The sequence below is a fragment of the Eptesicus fuscus genome, chromosome 1 (assembly GCF_027574615.1).
Source record: "Eptesicus fuscus isolate TK198812 chromosome 1, DD_ASM_mEF_20220401, whole genome shotgun sequence".
NCBI lineage: Eukaryota > Metazoa > Chordata > Mammalia > Chiroptera > Vespertilionidae > Eptesicus > Eptesicus fuscus.
The window spans coordinates 129,574,213-129,597,492 of record NC_072473.1 but is presented as its reverse complement, the minus strand read 5'-3'; the positions used below and the strand labels follow the sequence as shown (position 1 = coordinate 129,597,492).

Genomic DNA, 23,280 nt, shown 5'->3' with positions numbered 1-23,280 from the left:
TGAAGACACTCATTTTGTACCTAGACCATTGAAACCCCTGAATGTGATGGAAGTTCTCACCAAGCAATTAATTTTATTGCTTTGTCAGCACACCCTAACTGTAGTCTTCTGATAGTTTAAGGGCTCACCTATTGGTGCCCAGAAAAGAGATATTAAAAATGACGAATGTCTGAATTACTAATGTCTTGTTTCCTGTTCAATATAGAGGACAAGTCATACAATGGTGGAGGAATAGGTTCTTCAACTAGGATGATGGATTTCTTGGAGGAGCCAATCCCTGGTGTGGGGACCTATGATGATTTCAATACAATTGATTGGGTGAGAGAGAAGTCTCGAGACCGGGATAGGCATCGAGAGGTAAGGTGAAAAATGGTACATGAGTGTTAGGAAACACCAGGGTAAGAAATTGAAGATATACTTTATATGTCATTCCTTCAGCCCTGGATGTGGCTGAATCTGGTTTCTATTGGCAATGTAGAGTTTTATTTTAATGTGCTTTTATATGATTTTGAAAAGAATTTATATTTAATGATGATTTTTCTTTCTATAGTAAGTGGTTGAGAAGGATCTTTGCAGCCTGAAATGGGTATAAATACCTATGCAAACTTGGTGGGAGTGACCAAAATAAATTTCAAAGATCCTCCTTTCTCATTTCATCTCCCTTTTATGGTTTTCCCTTAAAGCAGGATTTTTAGAACTAAGAAAAGTAAATGGGTTCCTTTTAAAGGAATAAAAGAAAAAAATCTCAGAGCTTTAGTGTTTACTGAAGCATACAAGATATACATTTTGTGCTCGTAGCTCTTGTACAACCATAAAACCAAAATAAATTTATGTATTGGGCTCAAACAAAACCACAAGACCAATCAAATTCAAATTAAGGGCATTGATTTAACATGATAGGTAATAGATGGTACTTATGGCTAGGACAGCTTCTTGTGAATATGACAAGAGAATTTCTCCACTTTTCAAAGTATGATGAAAACTTTTCAGAGCAGTCCAGCAAGGTCATTTGCCTTGAACTTGTTGATGTGTGTCATTTAAATGAGGGAATCATAATTTCTAGTTTGTGTCAGGAGCTCATGGAAAGCTTATTATTAAGGTAGGGCCCCAGCCCCAGTGACCCTGATTCAGTAGATGATCCTCTGGGGAGACATTTCTTCAACCAACGGTAGGTAAAATTATTTTTTCCTTCTTACTATTTATGCTTTGACTCTGAATTTAATTTTTGATTTTTAAGATGACCCCATTCTGTCCCGAGTTCATTATTTCTTTCTCAATAAATCTCCGAAGCAGATCACTTTTCATTCTTTTTTTTTAAAGTGATTTCAGAGAGGAAGGGAGAGGGAGAGAGAGAGAGATGGAAACATCAATGATGAGATGGAATCATGGATTGGCTGCCTCCTGCATGCTCCCTACTGGGGATTGAGCCCACAACCCGGACATGTGCCCTGACCAGGAATCGAACTATGACCTCCTGGTTCATAAGTTGACGCTCAACTACTGAGCCATGCCGGCGGGGCCACTTTTCATTCTTAAGCCTTTCCCAGTTCCTGATTGGTGTTCTCATGGCCACCAGAACCCAGGAGTCAGGTTGTCCCAAGTACAGGTTTTGAGAAATTCCTTTGTAATCCTTGGATTTGTGATAATCCCACTGATTATCCCACTGAAAACTCCCATAGGAGTTTTCTTATCCTAACTTAAAAGGGCGATTTCTATAAACCAAAGAACATATATGTATATATGCATAACCCATGGACACAGACAATAGTGTGGTGGAGACTTGGGGTGGAGGGCAGGTACAAGCTAGAGAGGGTCAATGGGGGGGGGGAGGTGAAAGGAGACATCTGTAATACTTTCAACAATGAAGATAAAATTTAAAAAAGGTTTCTGATATTTGGGAGCACATACGTATTCTATTTATTTTATCAATTCATCAGGTAGGCTTTAAAATTTGGAATTGTATGGCTTTTGAATTTCTGTTCTCTGTAATTCAGACTTCAAATTGTCAACAGTTGCATACTCAATCTTATTCACATTGCAAAAGTAATCTGTGATATGACAAGAGCATATTTCCCATTATGTTAAAATGGTTGCATCCGAGACAAATTATGCCAATAATTCAAAATAAATTAAAATTTGTTTATGAAATGTTCAAATGTAAACACTGTCACAGGGAAAAATGTCACCTCACCTACTTTCACCACTGAACTGGAAACTTGAAATTATAGGTCAAAATGAAAATTTTAATTACTTTAAGTTTTTAAAATAATAATTTATTATAATTATTTGTGATGTTGCTATAGATAAAGATGGAGTGGCTAAGTCATAATTTCAAAGATAAGAAATAGAGGTACAGAGAAGGGGGAAGTACCAACGACAAAGCTGTCACAATGCTTGGTTTTGAAATGTGGACACTGAAAGGTAAAATTGACAAGGCTAGGGCCTCAAAGGTAAAACTTTCTGTATCTCTTGATAGCCTCAGATATTCCCAGCAGGTTTTTGAAAATAAAGAGATGCATTCTTAATATCATCTAGTATCTATGATCAACCTACAGTTAGGCGCTTGGACGACCAAGTCTTGCCTGACCTGATCAAGATTTGCCTGACCTGAAGCACAGCTCTGGATAGTACACCTCAGATTGTACTTTCAGCACTCAAATAAGCTTATGTTTTTTTTAATTTTTTTAAAAATATATTTTATTGGTTTTTTTACAGAGAGGAAGAGAGAGGGACAGAGTTAGAAACGTCGATGAGAGAGAAACATCGATCAGCTGCCTCCTGCACACCCCCCACTGGGGATGTGCCCGCAACCAAAGTACATGTCCCCAACCGGAATCGAACCCGGGACCCCTCAGTTCGCAGGCCGACGCTCTATCCACTGAGCCAAACCGGTTTCGGCAGCTTATGTTTGTTTATTCTTTGAAAAACAATCAAACTATTTGCTATGAGTCAGGAGACAATCCTTGAAATACCTGATGTCTAGGGTGGAAAGAGACCACTTTAGTAAGCAAAATAGATTGATGCTTTAAGAAATCAGCAGCTGAATGGGGAAGGCCTGAATAAGATACTTGTAGGCATTTTGATATTGTAGAAGACAGTGGTGGGGGTCAGTAGTCAATGTTCAATAAACCTCTAAGTTCTTGGTTATTTTGGGTCAGCCAAAGGTTATTTGAGAAATAACTCCAAATTGGTTTCTATTCCCAATAAGTATATTTGTCTTTGCATTTATTTACTCCATTGCACATTTGGAGGTGAAAACGCAACTGTGTATGTAGAATGTACCAATGTTTTCTCATTTCTCCTTAGATTACCAATAAAAGCAAAGAATCAACATGGGCCTTAATTCACAGTGTGAGTGATGCTTTTTCTGGCTGGTTGTTGATGCTACTTATTGGGCTTTTATCAGGTATGGTAAACTCTGTTAGTTTTCTAAATAAATCTCACAAAATTTTGGTATGCGTCCCCCCCTAAGTCATGACCTGAGTTGAGTGCTGTGCTTTACAATTCTCCTACATGAAATAAATTGCTGATGGATCTTTTGGAAGCTCATATCCCCATGGTAAAGGGGATATGAGCTTCCAAATCTCATATCTCATTTATTTACGGGAGATGCAAATACCTGCATCTCCCGTAAATAAATGATGTTAAATGAGGAATTTTATATATAAATGCATTTGTGTACACCATAAAATAATGTATTCATTTTAAGGTGCTGTTAGCATGGCCTTTCAGTGCTTGTCTTGAGGAAGAGCCCTTCTATTGAAAACAATCAGTTTTTAAAAAAATACATAGTACATGGGGTTTAGGAGAGAAGATGTAGAAGAGGACTTCCTGAGACATTTTTGTAGCTATTTCTTAAAAATCTACTCTCTCAATTGGGGATAAAGAAAAGCATGTAAGACATGGCTCATATCCTGGAGTTTACCATCTCATTCTTTCATGGTGGCTGAGAAGTGGGCTGCTACCACCTTTCCCTGTCATCTCCATCAACCTCCCAAGCCACTGCGACTAATATACAATTTAACTTGTAATATTACACTTGCTATGCAAATACAGCTTTAAAGCAAGTTCCCAAGCAGGTTTCCCCCCCTCTGGGGGAAGCAGAAAGTCAAGAATACCTGGCAGAGATGCTAAGAGATGTAGCCTTATGGCATTAAAAGATGGATGCGGAAAGATCTGGAATATTGAGTTAAAATGAATGTTAAGTGGGAAACCTGGAGATGGATGAGATGAAATAGCAATTAACAGCACAGGCTCTAGTTTGTGGCTGCCTAGATTTGAATCCAAGCCTCAGAACTTGCTAGTTTTGGGACTTTTGGCAAGTTTCTGAACCCTTGGAAACTTTAGTTTACTTATCTATAAAGTGTGGATAATGAGTATCTATTATTACTCATTTGTTGTGGAGATTAAATGAGATAGAACACATATAGCGCTCAGCACATAGCCCGGTTGTTAATGGTACTTCTGCTGTTACCTAGAGATAAATCATAAGCCATGGAGTATAAGATGATTGCTGCAGCGAGGAATGTCTCTTCCATAGCTGGCTTTTCAAAGATGATCTAGGGCAGTGGTCAGCAAACATTTTCTCTAAAGGATCAGATAGTAAATATTTTAGGACTTATGGGCCAAATGGTTTCTGTAGCATGAAAACAGCCATAGACATTAGGTAAACAAATGAGTGAGGCTGTGACCAAGAAAAACTTTATTTACAAACACAGAGGCAGATTTGACTCTCAGACCATAATTTGTCACCCTGTGGTCTAGGGTATTAATGGTGCCCCTTCTACCTTGCACAGGAGAGAGAACATGGTCTGGCCAGTTTAGAGCTGGCTAATGATAGACTGAGTGATCTGTAGCCCCAAGTGTTGCAGAGATGCCGAAGAGAAGGAAGAGGACTGAGAAAAGGTTATATAGTTTAGCAGTTAAGAGAATACCAATGACCTTGAAAAACCAACTAAGGCAAATATTAGGGGCCAGAGTTCAAGGGGAGGAAAGCAGTATGAAAGTTTTGGAAATATTTGGTGTTCATAGGAAGTAGAGAAGGGACAAAAGCTTGAAGTGGTAAGAAGGACAAGGGAAAGCATTTTATGAAATTTGTAACCAGGGAAGAAGGAGCTGGTTGGGAAAAGAAGGAGAAGTAGAAGGGAAGACAGCATTGAGGGTACCTGTGTTAGTTAGGATAAGGCATGCATGCATGAAACTACTAGAGAACAAGCCAAACTCTATAACATTATGTTAGTTTTTGGAATTCAGGCAGTAAGATTTAGAAGGAAGAGAAGGTGGGAACTGGAGTGGCCAAGAGTAGGTATCAAACTTTTATTTAGATTTGACTAGGTTATTCAAGTATGTAAATAACCTGTGTTAACACTTTTAGCACCTACCAAAACATACACATGACATGGCCTCCAGCCTGTTGGAATGTAAATGTAATATCCTCAACTTTTTTATGTATTTCTTGTCACTAGGTGAATATTTTTCTTTCCCTCATACACACAGGGTATTTTGTTTTTAAGCATTAGGGAGCTAAAATAGAAGCAGTGTGTCTGAATGCAGGAACAGTCTGGGGATTCAGGGGCTGTGAATTTTATGATGTCTTTCCTATTTCCCTAAAGTTATATTCTAGACCATTTAATTTTTGAATGCCATAATTTCTTCATCTGGGTGACAGAAATGATGAGAAGGCCCAAATTGAAAGTACTATAACTATCTGAACCCTATCAGTCTATTAGCCATAGTGCCTAAGTTCCCATTCACTATTTATTTTCTCACATTTTTCTATGTATATAATATTGTTTGCTCCTCTCACTAAGAAAAGTTCAGAATGTTTATGTCCCAGGCTCAGGAAGCTTCAATATGTCTACAGCTTCATGTAACTTTCTATGTGGGTGCTTTTATAAATTTAGTTCCCTTAGGCTAGAATGCCTTCCTGCCCATTGCTCAAATTCCCTTGTCCATGGGACAAAATCACTATCAAGACTGAGTCCTTCGGCCATAGCCTTCATTGGTTCCTCTCCCCCAAGCCAACTCAAATAACATCATATCATATTCTTTAATATGGTCAATTCAAGTTTTCTCAATCTTATGCATATAGTGAGAATAAAATAATCTTTAATAAACTTGACAGTATTCATTAACTCTAAGTCAAAGCAGAATCTTTCTTTTTTTAAAACTATAATTCTTTTATTAAAAAATATTTTTATTGATTTCAGAGAAGAAGGGAGAGGGAGAGAGAATGATGAGAGAGAATCATTGACTGGTTGTCTAATGGATGCCCCCAACTGGGGATCGAGCCTGCAACCTGGGCATGTGCCCTTGGTCAGAATCGAACCCGGGACCCTTCAGTCCGAAGGCCGGCGCTCTATCCACTGAACCAAACCAGCTAGGGCCAAAGCAGAATATTTCCATGTAAATCAGCTGAAGGTCAAATCCATTTTCTCCTTGTTCCCACCCAACCTATTTTCTCTCCCTTAAGTTTCCCCAATATACTAGTAGAAATTCTCTAGACACAGTGTTTAATTTAGACAATGTTTTGTTTTGTTTTTCCCTCTCAAACAGGCATTTAATAATAGGTGAAATCTATTAGAGACAGTAGGTTAAAATCTAGCAAACAGAGAATCAGAAAGAAGTTGCAGATGGAATGGGGAAAGGTATATGTTTGTCCATTATTTTTATCCCTTTTTTGTCATTTGCTCTAAAATTTGTGGCCCTTCCTTCCCTCCCCTCAAATCAGGTTCCCTAGCTGGCTTGATAGACATCTCTGCTCATTGGATGACAGACTTAAAAGAAGGTATATGCACAGAAGGATTGTGGTTTAACCATGAACACTGTTGCTGGGACTCCGATCAGGTCACCTTTGAAGACAAAGACAAATGCCCAAAGTGGAATAGCTGGTCTCAGCTTCTCATCAGCACAGAAGAGGTAACATGTAGTGAAGATATTGGAAACACTGACTTTTATTCTTACATTTCCTTCATTTCTTAACTGTACTCATGGCAACTGTGGACTCTCCCCTTGTTTTCCTTTTCATGAAAACGGGAACCACTGCCAGCTTCCTTTTTCTGTGGTTTAAGTGCAGTCCTATTTCCATCTCTTCTGGCACGTGGAAGCGTTTGATGGTTACACAATTACTTAACATTTTTGCTTGTTTTAAACAAGCTTATTGTTTCTTCTTGGTTTTAGTGCACAGTGTGACTGAATCTATCTTTCTCTAATAATTTCAGTAGAAAAGTTAGAACCACCCAACAGGAAAGCTACAATTTCTAACAAAGGATGGACTGGGTTAAAAAAGTTTATTGTGTAGATTCCAAAAGTAATTTTCTCCTGAGCATTACATTACAACATTAAAAAAACTATGGTACACTTTGCTCAAAATGCTGATGACATCCTTAGTATAAGTAAAAACCTATACTCTGAATATGAAAAAATTATAATACATTCTATATCAAAACAACAGAAAACCAGGAATAAACTTGCCCCAGTCCCATTTTGAGATTGTCAATATTTTCATTTGTCCTTCTCTGCTAGCCTATATTTTTCAAAGAAGTATTAACTTTGTTTTGCAGTTCCTTGCCTTTCTATTACCACTTGGTTGTAAGTTAGATCTTTTCTACTAAAAATAAAAAAATGGAAAATAAAACTGAACAAAGCAACTCTCAATTCCCAATTTCACTCTGACTTCTACCAATTAAAACAGGTACTATCTTAGCTCACTACTCATCCGCTCTGTTGGTGAAGTGAGGGGGATAACACTAGGAAATATGTTTGTACTTTTATTTTACTTATTTATTTTTAATATATTTTTGTTGACTTTAGAGAGGAAGGGAGAGGGAGAGAGAGACAGAAACATCAATGATGAGAGAGAATCATCGATCAGCCACCTTCTGCACACCCTCTACTGGGGGATGAGCCCACAACCCAGGCATGTGCCCTGACTGGGAATGGAACCGTGACCTCCTGGTTCATAGGTCGATGCTCCACCACTGAGCCACACTGGCTGACTGTTTGTACTTTTAAATTTTATTTTTTAAGATTCATGTAACATTTTATTTATTTTTATTTCAAATCTTTATTGTTGAAAGTATTACATATACTTTCTCCCCACCTACTTTGGTCCACATTTGAAGTGGGGTGCGCGCGCGCACACACACACACACACACAGAGTCAATCAAGGGAAAAAAGGGTAGGAGAATAATAAAGTCATAAATAACAGTGTTTGTGTGTATATATGACTGCATATTTTGGCTTGGGGAACAGTTCAATAACAGTGGTAAATATATAGTATATGTATGAGAGTGTTTAAATGTAAGCTTCTCAAACTGGGGTCACTGTGTCAGAGAGTAGGTGAAACCACAGGATAAATGTTATGTGCCTTGCCAGAATATCAGTCTTTCCTAAATATTTGGCAGAATTTTTTTCTCAAAAATTAAATGTAAACCATCATTAAAAAGAAATGCAAAATTCCCATGTTTGTTAAGATAAAACAATCTCTATTTTAGCTCTGCTCCTGGATGCCCCCATCCCCTACCCTGAAATCTCTATTTACTTTCTTAGATTAGGAGTACTTGGGCAGAAAAATTTGAGAAGCCCTAGAATTTAAGGTGAGTGTGTGTGTGTGTGTGTGTGTGTGTGTGTGTGTGTGTGTGTGTGTGTATCTTATGTGTTTATGATTCCCTTGCTTTAGAAAACTTATTTTTGAAGTATAGATTCACAGGAAGTTGCAAAACAGTATATAGGGAGGGCTCCCTTACCTTTCACCCAGCCCTTATCCACAGACCTTATTTCTTCTGTTTTACATGCATAGATATACACTGGCAAGATTATGATGATCTCTGAACGCATAATAATCTGGCCACTCTGTGTATATCCTATATAATAAAAGGATAATATGCAAATTGTCCCCTCGACCAGGAGTTCAACCAGCAGGCAGACCATCCAATCGCCCATGTTCCCTCCCCCGGGTCAGGCTAGCCTTACCCCACCCATGCACGAATTCATGCACCAGGCCTTTAATATATATATATATATATATATATATATATATATATATATATATATATATTCTGAGGGGCCAGATTATTATGCATTCAAAGATCATAATAATCTCTCCACTCAGTGTGTGTGTGTGTGTGTGTGTGTGTGTGTGTGTGTAGTCCCCTGCAATTTTATTACATGTATAGATTTATGTAACCACTACCACAATCAAGATACGGAACTATTGTTGCATCACCCTTCCCTGCTACCCCTTTATAGCTGGGAATATTTTTAAGTGTTCCAACTATAACTTTCAAACTGGAGCTTGAGATTTGTCAAGTGAAAAATGTATCTGGCTCTCCTTTTTATGAACAAAATCCTTGCTTGGGGAAAAAAGTCTTCTGGGTTTTAAGAGTTCTCCTGCCAAGAACTTGGCCTCCGGATCTCTGCCTCTAGCCAGTTTCAGCTACATTTCCTTTCTCCCCCCTTTCCTCTTTGTTTCCAATTTCTGGAGTCTTCTTCCCTAGCTACATTCCAAAAGCAAAGAGAGAACAATTTTATGTTTCTCTGAGGGAGTAAGATAATGGAAACCTTGTGTCAAAATTATAATTCAGAAAAAACCTGTCCATTTTAGTTCTCCTTGTCTAGGTCAGCAAATTTTTAAATTGTATTATGTTTTAAAAAGTCAAAAGTTCATTGAGTTTTGTGTTTTGTGTAATTTGATTGAATTTCAACTTCTAATGTGTCTATCAGCATGCATAATCTCCTTATGTTCAAAATAGTTTTTTTTTTATAGGACATAACTATTTGCAAGCCCTTAATGTTGGTAATTCCTTATTGGTGGTTAAAATTAGATTTATTTTCTCACAGACTTTATTATCATAGGGTATTTTCAAAAGTATATTATCTCTATTCTCATTTCTCCATTTAAAAAATTGCTATTGCCATTTTATTCTTTGGGATATCTGGCATTTTACTGGTTTGGTTTTGTGGTCAGAGTCTGGAACTTCTACTACATAAACTTGTTGCTGAATCTGTGGTAGCAAAATTCTCTCAACGATGTGATCATTCTCTACAGAACATAATTGTGTATTTTAAGAAAAACACCCATGAATTTTAGACACTATAACCTCCTATGAGAATTTGATACCGAGGTAGGTTGCCAAAGGTGAATTTAATGAAACTTTAGAGCCAACTCAAACTTTCAATGTGTAGCCAAGGTCCAGCCATTTGAAAAGAAGGGCTATTAATCTTAATAAAGTTGACTTAAAAAAAAAGACATATTTTTATTGATTTCAGAGAGGAAAGGAGAGGGAGAGAGAAACATCAAAGGTGAGATAGATTCATTGATTGGCTGCCTTCTGCATGCCCCCTACTGGGGATTGAGCCTGCAACCTGGGCATGTGCCCTGACCAGGAATTGAACCCTGAGCTCCTGGTTCATAGATCGATGCTCAATCACTGAGCCAGGCTGGCCGGGCTACAGTTGACCTTGAGTAACACAGTTTTGAATTGTGCGGGTCCACTTATATGCAGAATTTTTTTCAATACTACTAAATATAATCAGCCCTTTGTGTTTTCCTTCATGGATTCAAACCTCCGTGGATTCAACCAACCACAAATGGAACACAGTATTTACATATTACCATCGTGGTTTCCCAACTGCAGATCAAAGATAGTTTTTTATTTTCAATTGGTTTAATCCATGGATGTGAAGGGCCAACTGCAGTTAAGTTTAGGGGGAGTCAAAAGTTATATGGGGAATCTAAAGAACAAAATAAATGAACAAAATAGAAACAGACTCATAGATACAGAGAACAGAGTGTTAGTTTCCAGAGGGGGTGGTGCACTGGGTGAAAAAGGTGAAGGGATTAAGAAATACAAATTGGTAATTTCAGAATAGTTGCATGGATTGAAATTACAGCATATAGAATATAGTCAATAATATTCTAATAACTATGTATAGGGCCAGGTGGGTAATTGAAATATTGGGGGATCCCTTTATAGAGTATATGGTTGTCTATCTGCTGTGCTGTACACCTGAAACTAATACAAAGTAATACTGATGTAAACTATAATTGAAAAATTAAAAAAAAAAGTTATATGGGGATTTTCAACTGCTCAGGGGTCAGTATCTTTAATCCAGCATTGCTTAAGGGTCAACTGTACCGTTGACTACAAAATTTATCAAACCACTCACATAGAAAGTGAATTTGCTTCAGGAATTTGTTTGCCCTTGTTCTTGTCTATCCTTAGAAGCCATTGTCAGTTTCCTTTGGGTGTAGCAAGCCCTTCATTTTAAAGAGCAAATGGGCTGACAGTGTTTTTAGTAGAAGCTTTGCTGATAATCGGGAAAGAAACATCTTAAGCAATTTAATATTATGTTTTTTCTCTGATTTCCTCTCCTGAAAACCTATTACTCAGAAGAGCTGCATGCCTTACTGAGGCTGTCTGAGCTAACAAAACTTCTTTTCTTTTTTCCCTGTTCTAGGGAGCCTTTGCTTACATAGTCAATTATTTCATGTATGTCCTCTGGGCTCTACTGTTTGCCTTCCTTGCCGTATCTCTTGTCAAGGTGTTTGCACCTTATGCCTGTGGCTCCGGAATCCCTGAGGTGAGTCTCTAAAATGGTTTATAAATGGTAACAATAATGAATCCTTTTTGGTTAAAACCCTTTATTTTTATTTTTTTAAAAACCCTTTAATATGTATACAACAATATGACTATTAAATAAGGTTAGATCTTGAGGCAATCTAGGGACTTTCTAGGTGTTCCTCCTCACCTGAGCCACCTGGACATTAAAAGGAGTTGATTCCTAGCCTCCTGTGGGTTTCTGGTGAGCTAAGCCCCTGAAGACCTCTACCACTCCCTACTCAAGAAGCTTCCCAGGGTAGATCTCAAGATTCTGGCCTGAAAATGTAGTGGTGTTGTCAACTTTGTTACAGCAGAATAAATAAAACTATTTGGCTGTATTTCCTACAATCTGATGTGGGCTAGAAAAAAATGATTAAAACCCTGTTTCTAATTATTTTTGGTTTAGATTGCTTGACAGTGATTGAAACCACTGAGATTTTAAGGTTACCTAGATGACCTTGCCCTTCTCTTGTTTCCTGACCAAGTCACAGATACAATTTTTTCTGGCAGGAAATCAAGGCTATATTAGTCTGTAAGGAAAATACCTTCCGTTTCCACCTCCCCTTCTCCATGTACACGCTCTCATACTTACAATACTCCCTTGCCCAGCTATCCCACGGCCAAAAAAGAAGCAAGAAACATGAAAACTTAAAGAACAGTTCTCACTTTCTTGGGTTCCTGGCCTCCCTCCCAAACTAGGATCACTGTAGGTCTAGCATTTATATGTTCCAAAGATATAGTTTCGATAATGAGGTCCAGATTATTGCTTCTTAGCTTGGTTTACTTGCTTAGTCTATATCCAATCTCCCTGTGTTTGACCTGCAGATAAAAACTATCTTGAGTGGTTTTATTATTAGGGGCTACTTGGGTAAGTGGACCCTGATTATCAAAACCATCACGTTGGTGCTGGCAGTGTCTTCTGGTTTGAGCCTGGGCAAAGAGGGCCCTCTAGTGCATGTGGCTTGCTGTTGTGGGAACATCCTGTGCCACTGCTTCAACAAATACAGGAAGAATGAAGCTAAACGCAGAGAGGTAATAACAAATGGCCTTAACAATCTCTCTCTCTTTTTGTTTTTGTTTGTTTGTTTTGGGTGAGAACATAAATGGTAATTCTTAGGGATGAAAATTTGGGGATTCTACCAATGTTAATTCAAATGACCTTTGACCTAGAAGTTCCACTTCTAGGAATTTGCTAGCATGCGTGTGCTCAAAGATGTATGGGGATAGTCAATGCAGCATTTATCAACATAGTGAAACACTGAAATTATCACAATGTGTACAACAGGGGACTGACTGAACAATCTTATGTCCATACTATAGAAAACTGTGCAACTTTTAAAAAGACCAAGATAGCCCTTTATATACTGACATGAAAGTATGACCAGAGAGCACTGTTAGACTTAAAAAAAATAATTTCAGAATAATGTATGTAGTATAATTTAAATAGTGTTTTTATTTTATTATTTATTTTAAAATATATTTTTATTGATTTCAGAGAAGAAGGGAGAGGGAGAGAGAGATAAAAACATCAATGATGAAAGAGAATCATTGATTGGCTGCCTCCTGCATGTCCCACACGGGGAATCAAACCGAGACCTCCTGATTCATAGGTTGATGCTTAACCACTGAGCCACGCTGGCTGGGATAATTAATGTTTTTAAAAGGTGTATGTATGTGCACCTAGAGAGAAAATGTCTGGAAAGTGGTTTTACCTCAAACTGTTAAAAAATATCTTCTGGTGAATGGGAAGTGAGGTGACAGTAATGGTGAAGTAAGGACTTAAACTTTTTATTATATATAATACTATACAATTCTGTGTAGTTTCTATTATAAATTAAGTTAAAAAATAGACGATTTTAATAAAGAAGTTGTCTATTCCTATGAAAGAATACACACTTAGCATTTGTTTCAGATGCCAGACTCTTCATGTTTTATTTCTACCTAACACCAAATGGAATTCAGCTGTGTCTTGGATCTCCCTCTGCCTTGGATCTCCCTCTCTTCTGTTTCAACCCCACTAAATTAGTTCCACCACAGCATCTCTGTAGGAGTTCTCATGTTTTAGGATTTTGAGGAGGAAGAACATTTTTTTAAAAAAGTGTTCTAAGTCATTGTTTATTTTTTTCCTGTTATAATTAGAGATTTAAGAAAATAATGGTTCTTGCTCTATTTTCCTTGAAATCACATATGGAATGGGTCAAGACCAGGGCCATTCTATTATAAAAGGTTTCTCATAAAATTGGAACCTAGCGGTTTATTTTGAAAACAAAGGAAAAAATTAAGACCTAGAAGGAAACTCAAAGGTGTTGAAATTTTAAATACAGAATACATTTTGATAGTTCAAGGGGGAAAAGTTCCTGGAAGGAGAGAAAGGCTAGAGAGAGACATATATATCTGAATGGTAGAGGGATATAAAAGTAGTATTAAGTTGGTGAAGTTGTTATAATGTTATATGTCAAACTGTTTTTTCAACTTCGACAAGAGTGAAATGTTGATTGTTGCTGGTTTTGCAGAGGTAGAGGTGACTTTGGAACTGTAGACTGCTCATTACTTTCATTCCATAAAATTAAAATTTTTTGTTCAAATAATTTCATATAAAATATGAGGGGAATTTGATTTGGCTGTTTCTCTGAAGAGATGTCATATATTTCTCTAACTGGACTCATGAATATTTGAAGTTTTAGTTGACTTCCTATTGCTTATTTAGACTTTCCAGTTTTTTCCCCCCTGTTGATTGGCAGCAACCCTTTTGTGTCCCAGGGCCTGGTCAAAGTGGGAAGATGGTTGAATAAAATAAAGATTTGAAAAGTAAGGGCATAGATAAACTCCACTCTACAACATAAAATTATAGCAAACAAGCCACCTCGATTTTTCTCCCACATAATTCATCCTAAACAGCCACTAAAATCCCCTTTCTCAAGTTCCATGTTGACTGTCATTCTTCTCAGATGAAAACCATTATAGCCATAAATTTCTAAGTCCTCCCCACCTAGCACCAGAGAGTTCACTCTTTCCTCCCCTTCATTTCCCTTGGTCATCCTATACTCCCAGAGAAATCTGTTTACTTATTTTGCCAAGAACCATTTCATTCTTAAAAAACTCAGGGGAGGTGGGGGGGGGTAAGGGGGATGGAAAGAGATTAACCAAAGAACATATATGCATAACCCATGGACACAGACATGTGGTAAAGGTCTGGGTGGGACAGGTGCTGGGTGGAGGGGGGACAAAGGGGGAAAATGTGGGGGACATCTGTAATACTGTCAACAATTAAAAAAAGAAATGGTAACACATCCACAAAAATACTCTTAAATTTTGTCTACCTTTTCTTTGAAATATGTCCTTACTACCCCAAATCATATTATCACTCCACAGCAACCAGAATCTGATGACAGGACTTTATCTTTCCATTACTTCTTGTGTTTATCATGCTTTCCCCTTCCCTCTTAGCCCTTTACCTTTCCACACCTAAAGATACATAGGTCTTCTCTTCCCTTCAAAATATATTCCCAACCTTGCTTCTAGTTACCTCCCTATTTCTTTTTCCATAGGTCACTAGACATGGAGTGGGGCACATAGTATAGGAAAACTTAGATATCTATTGTATGAATATTTGCAGCCCCTGAACAGCTGTGAACTAATTGTAACTTTAGTTTTGTGTGCTTAGAGCCTTCCTTAAAATTTAATTTTAAAAGCATTCCTTTACAAATAAAGTGCTATGTAAACACATCATTGTAAGTACTTCATTTAGGTGATGAATACAGACTCAAATTCAGTTATGGAATTGTGTGTATTGAAGATGGGTGCATAATTTGGAATAAAGCATACCTAAATTAATTACAAATGAAAGACCCTCTATTTATTCCAGCATGTGAACTATGTGTTCAAAATCCAAATACAAAGTTTGCTCTCAAAGTATAAGTTGGACTTCATTTTTTAAATAAACTGCTTGGAGCATGTAAAGTTTTAAAAAAAATGTCTAGTAGCCACTAACACTCCTTTTAAAACTGTGATTGATGGTAGGAAAGTGGCATTATTCTATTGTTAATTTTGACTTTTGGGTTGTAGGTCTTGTCGGCTGCAGCAGCAGCTGGTGTGTCTGTCGCCTTTGGGGCACCTATTGGAGGAGTATTATTCAGCCTTGAAGAGGTAATACTTTTAACTATTTGTAGCACATATGCATACTTTTGTGTTGGGAATCCTGGCCAGTATCTATGTACATGGTAGTCCCAAAGTGCTTTGCATAAGTCAGTACTTTATCATGTGACCAGAAATGTCTGGGCAGTTTTCATTCTCAGGTCTTAATTCCTACAGCACCAACTTTTTATCCGAAACAGTTTCTACATACTGACTGAGTTTGCCTTTCCCCCTTCTCTCTTACAGGTCAGCTACTATTTTCCCCTCAAAACACTGTGGCGTTCGTTCTTTGCTGCCTTGGTGGCAGCATTTACCCTACGCTCCATCAATCCATTTGGGAACAGCCGTCTGGTTCTGTTTTACGTGGAGTTTCACACCCCGTGGCATCTCTTTGAGCTTGTGCCATTCATTCTGCTGGGCATATTTGGTGGTCTGTGGGGAGCTTTATTTATCCGCACAAACATTGCCTGGTGTCGGAAGCGTAAGACCACCCAATTGGGCAAGTATCCTGTCATAGAGGTACTTGTTGTGACAGCCATCACTGCCATCCTGGCTTTCCCCAATGAGTACACCCGAATGAGCACAAGTGAGCTAATTTCTGAACTATTTAATGACTGTGGCCTTCTGGACTCTTCTAAGCTCTGTGATTATGAGAACCATTTCAACTCAAGCAAGGGTGGTGACCTGCCTGACAGACCTGCTGGTGCGGGAGTCTACAGTGCCATGTGGCAGCTGGCCTTGACACTCATATTGAAAATTGTCATTACTATATTCACCTTTGGCATGAAGGTGAGGAGATTCTTTTGGTACTCACTGGGTATATGTGTGGCTGTGGGTTTGGAGGGCAAAGCCAGATATCACAATCCTCATAGCTCATGTGGCACTTCCAACTTCACCCTATGTTATTACTCAACCCCAAAAGCCCTTTTTACCTCCATATGCCCTTATAACTTCCTAGACAGTTGTACCTCTATCTAAAATGATCCAAGCCTAGTTCTTGACCAAATACAAACCTCAGTGCTGAGATTTTAAGTAGAAATGTTGTCTTCTTTTTAGTTAAAAAATATTTTGCCGCTCAAAAAGGATAGTGAGGTATTTATTTCTATGCATTGTATATTAAAATGATATCTATTCAATATAGTATTGGTCCTTATAGGGTGGCTTTAGAGTTTACTGGTAAAGCAAAATATTAGGTTGAACCAAATGAAGTTGCCAATATTCTACCATTTTGACCACTAAAATAGCAATTTCATATAGTTTAGCCCAATATATATGTAAATATATGTTTAAAATATATTTTTATTGATTTCAGAGGGGAAGGGAGAGGGAGATAGAAACATCAATGATAAGAGAGAATAATTGATCAGCTGCCTCCTGCACGCCCTACACTGGGTGTCGAGTCTGCAACCGAGACCTGTGCCCTAACTGATCAGGATTCAAACCATGACCTCCTGGTTCATAGGTTGATGTCCAACCGCTTAGCCACACTGGCTGGACTATGTAAATGCATTTTTTACATTTGGTATCAATGTCCAATTATCAAAGACTTCACAGTTGATCCTCAATTAATATTTAAACTGTCAAAATGAGGCATCAAGACAGCAAGTTTTACTTTTAGTACCCATTATTCTTTCCGTGTTTCAGAAGAAACCAGAAAAGAAAATTTGTTAACATATTTCCCTCCTCCCTGGTTTTTATTTGTGCCTTAGCACCCCACTACCAAGTTATTGCCTTCTATTCTCTAGAGAAATGGAGATTCAAACCAGGGAATTAGAGACAGCAATTCAGTTTAGACAGTACTGAAATCTCTGAGATCAAATCGTCCATCCTCCTCAACACCCTGAAAAGTTTTGCAGTGCTTCTCTAGTAATTTTCACCTCTGGCTTCATTTTTTAAAATTTAAAGTCATTTCCCCAGACCACCAGACCTTCCTAGATTCAAAAGCATTCCAAAAATCAAACACAAGCTATTTAAAATAATCTGCTGTTTTGATTATCTTTGTCATCATGTCTCTCTCTTAGCTCAGAAAATTGAGAATTCACTGTAGTATCATAGGAGAAAAAAAAAAGAGTGGGGAGACAGATGAGGGTTCCTTTTCTAGATAGCCAGGCAACCATAATCACTCCCTGATTTAAAATAACCACTTATTCTTTCTTTGTATTGTCACAAAATAAACAGAAACCTCATGTGCCATTCTTTTTGTGTGAACAGTTGGTTAAGTGGGTATGAGCATTGCATTTATACCCCATCACTAGTATTTACTAAATCTTGGCCTTGGGTAAGTTACTTAATTTCTCTAAATCTTAGGTTCTTTGTGATTTGGGAATAAGAGTACCTACCTCCTGAAGTCTTATCTTTAGAGCATCCAGAATAGAATATAGTAGATAGCCAATAAAGGATAATTGTTTTGGGGGAAAATGTCTTCATATATGAGAAATTCCATCTATTTTCCTTTTTCTTTGGGAAAGGCTTAATTTCTGCCTTCAGTTCTTTGTTGGTCTGGAGAGTTCAGGCTCTAGCCTGATGGACCCCGAATCAGGGTAAGATTTTTTGCAGTCATACTTGCCTGCACATCCCGGAGAACCCCTAGTCTCTGTAGTTACACAAATATTTGTAGCCACTTACTAGCATAGTATATAGTTACATTGTCATTGGCCTGTTTGCTTCTCAGAGGGTCAATCCTCTAACCCTTACATATACCAGGCATTATTTCTTACTAACCATCTATTACTTTCTCTTTGTAGATCCCTTCTGGTCTCTTTATCCCTAGCATGGCCGTTGGTGCTATAGCAGGTCGACTTTTAGGAGTAGGAATGGAACAAATGGCTTATTACCACCATGACTGGGCCATCTTCAATAGCTGGTGTAGCCAAGGAGCTGATTGTATCACTCCTGGCCTTTATGCAATGGTTGGGGCTGCAGCCTGCTTAGGTGAGTAGTGTTTGCATTGATTTCAAAGTTGCTACCCAGGTTGACACAAAAAAGAAGAGTGATATTAAATACAATTGACTGCAGATTTTTTAAGTGACTATTTTCTGTTGGGTTTGCCATTTTTCAACTTCTTTAAGAAAGCATTATTGATTGTCCAAAGTGTTGTGTGTTTTCTTTCCCCATACCACCCTAAGTTTTTTCAGATATGTCAAGCTTATTCCTCCATCCTATCTTTGTACTTGCTGCCCTTTCTATGAATGCTCCTAGCTATAGCATAGTTGGTTCCTTTCAGCCTTCATATTTTATGTTAAATGTTTTTCCCCAGAGAGTAGTTCTCTGACTGCTCAGATAATATGTTTAATTCCTCACATGCTCCCCCTCCCCCACTTTCTGTTGGGAACATTTGTATATTATTACAAATTGTCTATTTCATGATAGCATACTCTTTTATTAAATAATTGTTAAATACTTAAAAAAGAAAACAGTCTTTACCATATATCTACATTCCTCCCCTTTAAGAGTAATTCTACTCTCAAATCCATTATACTGAGGAAATGATCAGAAATTTATACAAATATGTCTGCACAAGAATGTTCATCATGATATTATTTATAATAGCAAAAAGTTGGAATCAACCTAAATGTACACAGTAAGGGACTGGTTAAATAAATTATGGCACATCTATGTAATGTTATACTATGTAACCATTGAATGTTGATATTTAACATATTTAAATACAGTGTTAAATAAATTTGTAATAACATACAAAATGTTTCCAACATAAAGTGGGGGTGGAGGAGAACATGTGGGGAATTAAACATGTAGTATGACTTTACTCATGAAAAACATATTTTGGCATAGTAAACAACTTGAAAAAGTCATTCAAGTTTTTTACTCTACTTACTTCTGGGCAGTGAACTTATACTAGTAGATAATGATATACTTTTTTTTTTATTTTCTGAATTTTCCACAATGGACCTGCACATTGCAGAGAACTTCTGGCCTCTGTAGTGTTACACAGATTATGGATGTCTTCTACAGCTACTTTTATAGTGGGGGGAGCACAATAGACAAAACAAAAAGAAGAATCAAGAATGCATCTCATACTTTTGTAGATGTTATTTTGAAAACTCTGATTCACTTCCATCGTAAACTTCCTTTAATGCATTGCTGGGGTCAGCAGTTGTGAGTGAGACATCCTTTTAGCAGTGTTTCTGTTAAGTAAGCTTTTCCTGAGTGGGGCCTGTAGCAGGTCAATAATTGTGATGAATCCTATACTCTTCCCACCTTCAATAGCCTGTGCCTATTTCTTTGCAGGTGGAGTGACTCGAATGACTGTTTCTCTTGTTGTCATAATGTTTGAACTAACTGGTGGCTTGGAATACATTGTGCCTCTGATGGCTGCGGCAATGACAAGCAAATGGGTGGCAGATGCTCTTGGGCGGGAAGGCATCTATGATGCCCACATCCGTCTCAATGGATACCCCTTTCTTGAAGCTAAAGAAGAGTTTGCTCATAAGACCCTGGCAATGGATGTGATGAAACCCCGGAGAAATGATCCTTTGTTGACTGTCCTTACTCAGGACAGTATGACTGTGGAAGACGTAGAGACCGTAATCAGCGAAACCACTTATAGTGGCTTCCCAGTAGTGGTGTCCCGGGAGTCCCAAAGGCTTGTGGGTTTTGTCCTCCGAAGAGATCTCATTATTTCAATTGGTAAGGCTTCCAGAAAAGGGATAATAGGATTCACTGTGGAAATAAATAAATATTCATAAAATGGGGGATGATAGAGGGAAGAGGGGACTAGTTAGGAGCCAGAAATAGCTGTTTAATTTTCAACATCTCTCTATTTTTCAAATAGAAAATGCTCGTAAAAAACAGGATGGAGTTGTGAGCACATCCATCATTTATTTCACTGAGCATTCTCCTCCAATGCCACCATACACTCCACCTACTCTAAAGCTTCGGAACATCCTGGATCTCAGCCCCTTCACTGTGACTGACCTTACCCCCATGGAGATCGTTGTGGATATCTTCCGCAAGCTGGGACTGCGACAGTGCCTGGTTACACACAATGGGTGAGAGTTCTTTGGTGAAGGCGAATTGGATTGTGGGAGAAAGACTGTAGAGAGAAAGAACGTAATTCACATGAACATTAGTAGCACTTATGGGCCTTTCAGCAGCTCTGAAATGAAGATGGATGTGTTTCTTTTATTGTCATAATTTATAAAAAAGGAGTTTGAGGAAGAAAGTGGGTTTGACAGGTGTGAACTGCAGGTTGCATATTGTATATAACTCAGTTCCTCCCCACAAAATAAATAGCTGTGTTCTTATGAAATTATAACGGTATTAAATAGTATATGTATAGTATTTGGTCCTTACAATACCTTTGTTATTCTTATATGAGGATGAGAAAACCAAGTTTCAATGAGGTTGGAAGATTTATACTAGCACTCCCAGTTAATATTCACTGAGTGGCCAGATTATTATGATCTCTGAATGTATAATAATCTGGCCACTCATTGTATAGTACAGGCCACTCAGTGTATAGTACATAATAATCTGGCCACTCAGTGTATAGTACAGATCATAATAATCTGGCCACTCAATATATATATATATACTGAGTGGTCAGATTATTATGTGTTCAGAGATCATAATAATCTGGCCACTCAGTGTATAGTACAGGTAGGCTTTAAACATAAATCTTCTACTCCTAAGGCCAAGGCTCTTTCTTTCTTGGATATTTCTTTTTTTATTGTTTAAAGTATTACATATGTCTCCTCTCCCGCACCATCAACCCCTCCCCGGCCACTCCCACCCCCCAGAACAACCCTCCCCCACCACCCCAGTGTCCGTATCCATTGGTTATGCTAATATGCATGCATACAAGTCCTCTGGTTGATCTCTTACCCCCTCTTCCACCCTCCCCTACCGTCCCTCTGAGGATGGACAGTCTGTTCGGTGTTTCTTTGTCTCTGGATCTATTTTTGTTCATCAGTTTATGTTGTTCATTATATTCCACAAATGAGTGAGATCATGTGATATTTATCTTTCCCTGACTAGCATAATGTTCTCCAGGTCCATCCATGCTGTTGCAAATGGTAAAAGTTACTTCTTTTTTTATTGCAGCATAGTATTCCATTGTGTAGATGTACCACTGTTTTTTAATCCACTCATCTGCTGATGGACACTTAGGCTGTTTCCAAATCTTAGCTATTGTAAATTGTGCTGCTATGAACATAGAGGTGCATATATCCTTTCTGATTGGTGTTTCTAGTTTCTTGGGATATATTCCTAGGAGTGGGATCACTGGGTCAAATGGGAGTTCCATTTTTAGTTTTCTGAGGAAACGCCATACTGTTCTCCACAGTGGCTGCACCAGTCTGCATTCCCACCAGCAGTGCATGAGGGTTCCTTTTTCCCCACATCCTTGCCAGCACTTGTTGTTTGTTGATTAGTTGATGATAGCCATTCTGACAGGTGTGAGATGGTACCTCAATGCTGTTTTGATTTGCATCTCTTGGTTAATTAGTGACTTTGAGCATATTTTCATATGTCTCTTGGCCTTCTGTATGTCCTCTTTTGAAAAGTGCCTATTTAGGTCCTTTGCCCATTTTTTTTATTAGATTGTTTATCTTCCTTTTGTTAAGTTGTATGAGTTCCCTGTAACATTTGGAGATTAAACCCTTATCAGAGATAGCATTGGCAAATATAACGGAAGAGGAAAAGTATCCCCTTTGAGAATGTTATTTTAACTACAGATTTTTTGTTTTTGTTTTATTGTCTTTTAGGCGATTGCTTGGAATCATTACCAAGAAGGATGTGTTAAAGCATATAGCACAGATGGCGAACCAAGATCCTGATTCCATTCTCTTCAACTAGAATCACAGGGTTGTGCTGGATTCAAAACAGAAAGGACATTGCAGACCGTGGATATATTTTATTAACTGGGTACCTAAAACACATTTCCCATATCTGGATGGTGAAGTTATATTAGTGTGTTGTCTCTTTCCTACAAGTTAACCAGTTGCACTACATAATAATTTCTGAAAGTTAATCTCTTTAGGAGAAAATGCAGTTAGGTTTCTGTGATGTTGCATTACAAAGATTTCATGAAAGAGTAAACGAGATAGCGATGGTTTACTTACTTTTCTTTTTTTAAAAATATTTTTTTAATTTAAAACAACTGTTAGCCAATATGCAATCACTGAAAACTATGCAAGAAAAATGTTGACCGTCCTAACTGATAGCCTGCAGGAAACTCATGAAAAAGTCACTTTTTTGGGACTCTAACTATCATTGGTGGAAGATGAAGTGTAAACTAAGGAGCTTTGCTTTTTCAACCACAGAGAAGAAAACCAGAAGGAAAATAGTAATGGCATTTTCCAGACTGTGAAAATTCAGTTCAAATGTTATCTTGCTCCTGTTACAATATTTAGCATTATTAGTTTGTGTGTGTATGTGTATGTTAATTTTAATATCTGATTATAATTCAATGCTGCTTTGGTTAATCTTCTCTAAATGAATTTAGAGAGGTTGATTTTAATGGCTTGCTTGTTCCTGGTACTCTTTTGAAGTGCGCAAAGATAAGTTATAGAGCTTTCTCCT

At 37.8% G+C, this 23,280-nt stretch overlaps 1 protein-coding gene across 1 annotated transcript in view; it reads left to right on the top strand.

The window, feature by feature from the left end:
* Nucleotides 1-237: 237 nt before the first annotated feature.
* The window catches only part of CLCN5 (chloride voltage-gated channel 5), a 28,918-nt gene continuing 5,875 nt past the window's right edge, over nucleotides 238-23,280 (top strand). The window contains exons 1-11 of the mRNA XM_054714004.1: nucleotides 238-357; nucleotides 3,307-3,406; nucleotides 6,731-6,918; nucleotides 11,462-11,584; nucleotides 12,430-12,636; nucleotides 15,670-15,750; nucleotides 15,985-16,527; nucleotides 18,483-18,669; nucleotides 19,987-20,385; nucleotides 20,531-20,747; nucleotides 22,464-22,623. Of these exons, the coding sequence (XP_054569979.1) occupies nucleotides 250-357; nucleotides 3,307-3,406; nucleotides 6,731-6,918; nucleotides 11,462-11,584; nucleotides 12,430-12,636; nucleotides 15,670-15,750; nucleotides 15,985-16,527; nucleotides 18,483-18,669; nucleotides 19,987-20,385; nucleotides 20,531-20,747; nucleotides 22,464-22,554 (2,244 nt within the window). The 5' untranslated portion in view covers nucleotides 238-249 and the 3' untranslated portion in view covers nucleotides 22,555-22,623. The remainder of the gene's footprint in view (nucleotides 358-3,306; nucleotides 3,407-6,730; nucleotides 6,919-11,461; nucleotides 11,585-12,429; nucleotides 12,637-15,669; nucleotides 15,751-15,984; nucleotides 16,528-18,482; nucleotides 18,670-19,986; nucleotides 20,386-20,530; nucleotides 20,748-22,463; nucleotides 22,624-23,280) is intronic.